Source organism: Anopheles darlingi, chromosome 2, assembly GCF_943734745.1.
Source record: "Anopheles darlingi chromosome 2, idAnoDarlMG_H_01, whole genome shotgun sequence".
Lineage (NCBI taxonomy): Eukaryota > Metazoa > Arthropoda > Insecta > Diptera > Culicidae > Anopheles > Anopheles darlingi.
In genome coordinates, this window is record NC_064874.1 from 15081772 (window position 1) to 15086143 (window position 4372).

General features: G+C 44.6%; 2 protein-coding genes across 10 annotated transcripts in view; one reads left to right on the forward strand and one right to left on the reverse strand.

Annotated features, from left to right (window-relative positions):
* The window catches only part of LOC125950985 (amyloid-beta-like protein), a 71970-nt gene extending 71805 nt beyond the window's left edge, over positions 1 to 165 (forward strand). For all 8 annotated transcript variants that reach the window (XM_049679433.1, XM_049679435.1, XM_049679440.1 and 5 more), the window contains exon 12: positions 1 to 165. This exon is cut by the window's left edge and continues 4706 nt beyond it. The gene's annotated coding sequence lies outside the window, so the exon portion shown is untranslated.
* Positions 166 to 1546: 1381 nt separating this feature from the next.
* LOC125951005 (tRNA-dihydrouridine(20a/20b) synthase [NAD(P)+]-like) lies at positions 1547 to 4031 on the reverse strand. 2 transcript variants are annotated; one of them, XM_049679483.1, is made up of 6 exons: positions 3895 to 4031; positions 3734 to 3828; positions 3548 to 3669; positions 3406 to 3481; positions 2938 to 3335; positions 1547 to 2079 (listed from the first exon to the last, which is right to left on the reverse strand). In XM_049679483.1, exons 1-6 carry the CDS (start codon positions 3898 to 3900, stop codon positions 1568 to 1570), a joined length of 1209 nt encoding a protein of 402 aa, XP_049535440.1. In that variant the 5' UTR covers positions 3901 to 4031; the 3' UTR covers positions 1547 to 1567. The 2 variants fall into 2 exon arrangements, with proteins under 2 accessions (XP_049535440.1, XP_049535441.1); XM_049679484.1 differs by lacking the exon at positions 3895 to 4031 and having other exon boundaries at positions 3748 to 3830.
* Positions 4032 to 4372: the final 341 nt, after the last annotated feature.

Consider the following 4372-nt stretch of genomic DNA (forward strand, 5'->3'; position numbering starts at 1 on the left):
TCGAGACTCAAGCATCTCCCAGCACAGGCACCGCACGCTGTTTCTAGCGATACCAGCCGGCCAGGGTGGCATCAGGAGGTAATTACACTGTCCGTAGTTAATGAAACCAAAAACAAAAAAAAACAGCCATGATAACATGAATGCTCTTATTTTTTCTCTCAAAAACGCCGTTTGATTTTGCTGAATGGTGCACATGCGTACTACCCCATAGATAAACGCTCATTGAACTACGCAAGGATCGATCTATTCACCTTTCAATACTTACAACAAAACACACACACGCTCACATATACACACGCAGCCTTCTAGTTAAAGTGTAGTACTGACTATCCGTTCACAATGATTACCCTATCGTTTCACACTGTTGCCAGGGGAAAATGTTGCGAATAAAGAAGGAACAGGAACGGTGATCATGAGGTGTAAGATGAAACAGTTTAAAAGTTGATTATGGTCACGAATGTTGGAAAAGCAAGAGTGTAAACGGAGGGAGAAGAATATTTTGGAATGTCTACGATTCTTGAATGTATCAGCAAGGACGCGTGCATCGTCGGTTCTAAGGAGGCTTAGTTCAAGTTCATCCAACAAACCAATAATAATCCAATTCAATCTAATGCAGCCAACAGCCAAGAACAAAAAAAGAAACAAACAAAGCAACTATACTCAAGCTAATAAAAAATGCGTTTAACAAGAGCAAAGGTAGATACACACATGTTAAATCAAAATATGTCGCTTGATTTGCGTGTATGGGTTTAATACTACCAATTTCCCGAGTTTTGTGACGCTATACTGTTGTTATAATGCTAGAACCGAACAGAATGGATATAGGGATGAGGGCTGGAATTCATTTCCAATTTTGATAAAAAGTTAAACAACCCGTTTTCGAGCAACCCAAACATAGAGGAAAGTGAAACTCTCCATCAAAACACACCGGAAGCAACTGCGTACCCTGCGGATGACGGAGGAAACCTCTAGAAAAGACGAGTTTTTATTCTTTCAACCTTTCCGACTGTCCCCGACGGATAGATTATTCGGTTCTTTAAGGTTCACAAAAAGAACACAATCGTGTTGAGTGTAAAACACAGCTGATTGATTGAGCGTAGAGTGGTACATAGGCATCAAAAGAATTCCTAATATTGAAATACCCAAAGATCGAAGAGCCATAAACCCACACACAAGACACACACAAAAACTCATCTAAACAATTCCACCTCCGCAAGCTTACAAGAACGGTGTGATCACGTTTAGGCACACGGTCACAGTCAGTAAAGAGAATGCCACTGAATAAGAAATGGGGAACGCAGAAAAGTAATCGAGCATTTCAAACCAAATAGCAGACAAGTAAACAACAATATCACAACGTCCAACGTGCGTTGACGAGTGTTGCGTGTGTCCGATGATGTATGTATGAAAAAACAGCAGTAAAAAAGAAGAAAAACCAATGTTTAAATAAAAAGTAAAATTTAAAACGAGGTATCTATACGGTATCGGTGTTGTAGTCGCGTCGGATGTTGCAGTCGAAACACTACCAACAAAGGGATGATGTAGATTGAATTGCGTTGAATAGATTTTATTCATCAAAAAGAAACCCTCCACCGTCCATGTAGGCTACGCCATCGTCGTCTAGCTTGCAGCTCTCCTCAGCGGTCAACTCGTTTCGATGGCTTTGAAAAAAGTTGCCATCCGTCGCTTCAGGATCGTAGTCACAGGTGCGATCAGGGCGCGTAGTTTGTGTTTCCGCTAAGCGTGCCCGAAATGCTTCCTCATTGTACGTACAGCATAATCTGGGCGAAAAATCAACCACCATCCGCTCGCTGTTAACATCCTGTAGCGGTACATGCTGACGGATGAAGCCGTACACCTTGCTCTTATCCTTGCCCAGGTTGTTGAGTACTATGCGGTGCGGCTTGGCTAGCAACGATTCCGTCATGAAGGAGAAATGATGGTGCATACACTGGAAAGTCATGCCGGTGTCGGCTTCTTCGCAAATGTTAAGCCACCGCCCGACACACTCGATCGGAGTACTGTTGCAGCCAGAAAACAAGGCCGGATTAGTAAGTAGTCCACGGGCCGCCATCACACCTAGAGCGGATTGTTGGAGTAAAAGTTCATTTTTTGGAAAACGTTTATTTTTTGTTACACTTTCGCGTCCTCTGTTGCTACTGCGACCAGCATGTTTAGGGTTGCGAGGGGCAACGGTGATTATTAGGCGACCGACAAACAACTCATCCAGACAGTTAGCCGCTTTTTCACAATGCTCATCTAGTCGACAGTGGAGAAGGTTCACGAGTGCTAATTGTATTTTCTTGTGTGAACCAAAATGGACGCAACACCGGATAGTACCAGCAAACAAATCGCGGAAAGCCAGCACACGGAGGCGACCGAGTGCAGTGGCGAAGACATCATCCAGCAGCGTATCAACGATATACAGATGCAGCTGGACGAAACGTACAACATATTTGTGAATGCACGTGAAACTCTTTCTTCGATTTCCTTCGAACATCTCGGTGCAAGTCTCAATGCAGAAACGATTCCATCCGACTTCAGTACCCGTCAGGCTGGAGAAGATGCATCTGATCAGCAGGATTTTGCTCTCGTGCGCGATGAAATCAACAGAATTGATCTGAGAAAATCGCTTGAAAAGCTGGATAATCTTCCGATAGATCCAAAATTGGAACGTAACGTCGAACAGATACCGGAGTTGAACAAATTTTTCAAAGTACTAGCGGACTTGCGGGAAGGAATCAGCAAGATTAACGGTCATCAGAAGTCAATCACGGAGCTCAACCAGGACATCAACGCTCTCAGTGAACCAGCGGAAGCGGAAGCATCCTGTTCGGGAGCATCTTTAACATCTCAGATGTCGAACATGAGCATGAATTGAGTGTCGGTGGCCATATGTGTTAGTTAATTTAACGAAACGTTTTGTATCTGACTTACCATCGCATCCAGTAGTTGAATACATGTCTTTGGCATTATCGAGCGTGAAAATATCACCGTTGGCCACCATCGGAATGCTGAGCGATTGTTTGATCTCCCGTAGAGCCTCTTTGTGCACCGGAACGTTCGTTTTCTCCGCCGCCGTTCTCCCGTGGACGGTCAGGAAGGTGATTCCTGTAGCTTCCAGCATCCGGCACATGTCGATAGTACTTTTCATTGACTGATTCGAGAGCAGCCGTACCTTCACCGAGACGCTGAACGTGTTCGGCATGTTTCGGCGAACCGTGCTCAGGAGGTCTACGATTCGTTCCGGCGTTTTCAGCATCGCGCTACCATACCCTGCCGCCATCGCCCATCGTTGCGGACATCCACAATTGAGGTCTACCCCATCAACGTAGCTAAAATAAGAAATAACCGAAAATCGTTTTCAGGTCAAGTCGATAGGACTTTATGTTTTCAGTTGCTTACGGATAGACCATTTCGGTGGCGGACAGGAAATCGATCGAGTTATTAGCGGCAAACTGGGCTATCAATGGTGTGTCTTCTACAATAAAGATGAAGCCTAGTCAGGTTCATGTTTCGTTTTAACAAAGGCTTAGCCCATTCTTACCTTTGTTCGTGGTGAATTCATTTAACCGCGCTTTTTCGCTTCGGCAGAACGAATCAGCCATAATCATGCTGGTAAACGTAAGGTCGGTCCCAAAAGATCGTACCAAATGCCGGAACTCTAATCTAGAATCGAAAAATTTATGAGACTTCTCGGGGAAAAGTCTTGTGTGCGGATCCGGTTTCGTACTTGCTGTATCTTACCATCGGAGCACAAATCTTGAGAAAGGTTCTGCGCTCCCTGGCATTTTCGAACAAGTCCCGGATGGTGGTTTTCGGTTTATCCTGGAAAATAATGAGAATTCTTTTCAGTATAATTTGAAAATTGTTAAAAAACGGCCACGTTTTTACCTCCATTCTCCTTGTTTTGCTTCTCGCTTTTTCTTCGTTGTGAGCTGGAACAACGGCGGGAGGTGCAAACGACTCTAACTAGCTCTTTTCACCTTTATTTCATCACGAAAATGACGAAATTTGTTGAAAAATGTTAAATATTCTCGATTGTTAAAAATCAAAACAATGGTACAGTGCCGCGCAGCACATTTTTAATCAAAGTTATGATAATTGATAAATTTTTTTTTTTGACAAAATACTCATATTTTATCGATTACCACTGTAGCTATCGAGGAGTTTAGCCTGCCACAGACCACAAGCGGAGCTTGCGGCGCGGACGGAACGGTTCGCCGCGGACGAAGCGGCAACACCTAAGCCTGCCACAGACCGCAAGCGGCGCGTGCGGAGCGGACGGAACGGTTCGCCGCGGATGAAGCGGCAACACATACCGGTTGCAGTGCGTGCGGCGCGGCACGGCCGTTTTAGCTTTGAACCCATT

Coding starts and splice junctions, on each gene's coding strand:
- LOC125951005 (XM_049679483.1), bottom strand. Junction 3,670..3,733: donor CCGATGGTAAGATACAGCAA/GTACGAAACCGG, acceptor TTTCGATTCTAG/ATTAGAGTTCCGGCATTTGG. Junction 2,080..2,937: donor TTCAACTACTGGATGCGATG/GTAAGTCAGATA, acceptor AATCCGCTCTAG/GTGTGATGGCGGCCCGTGGA.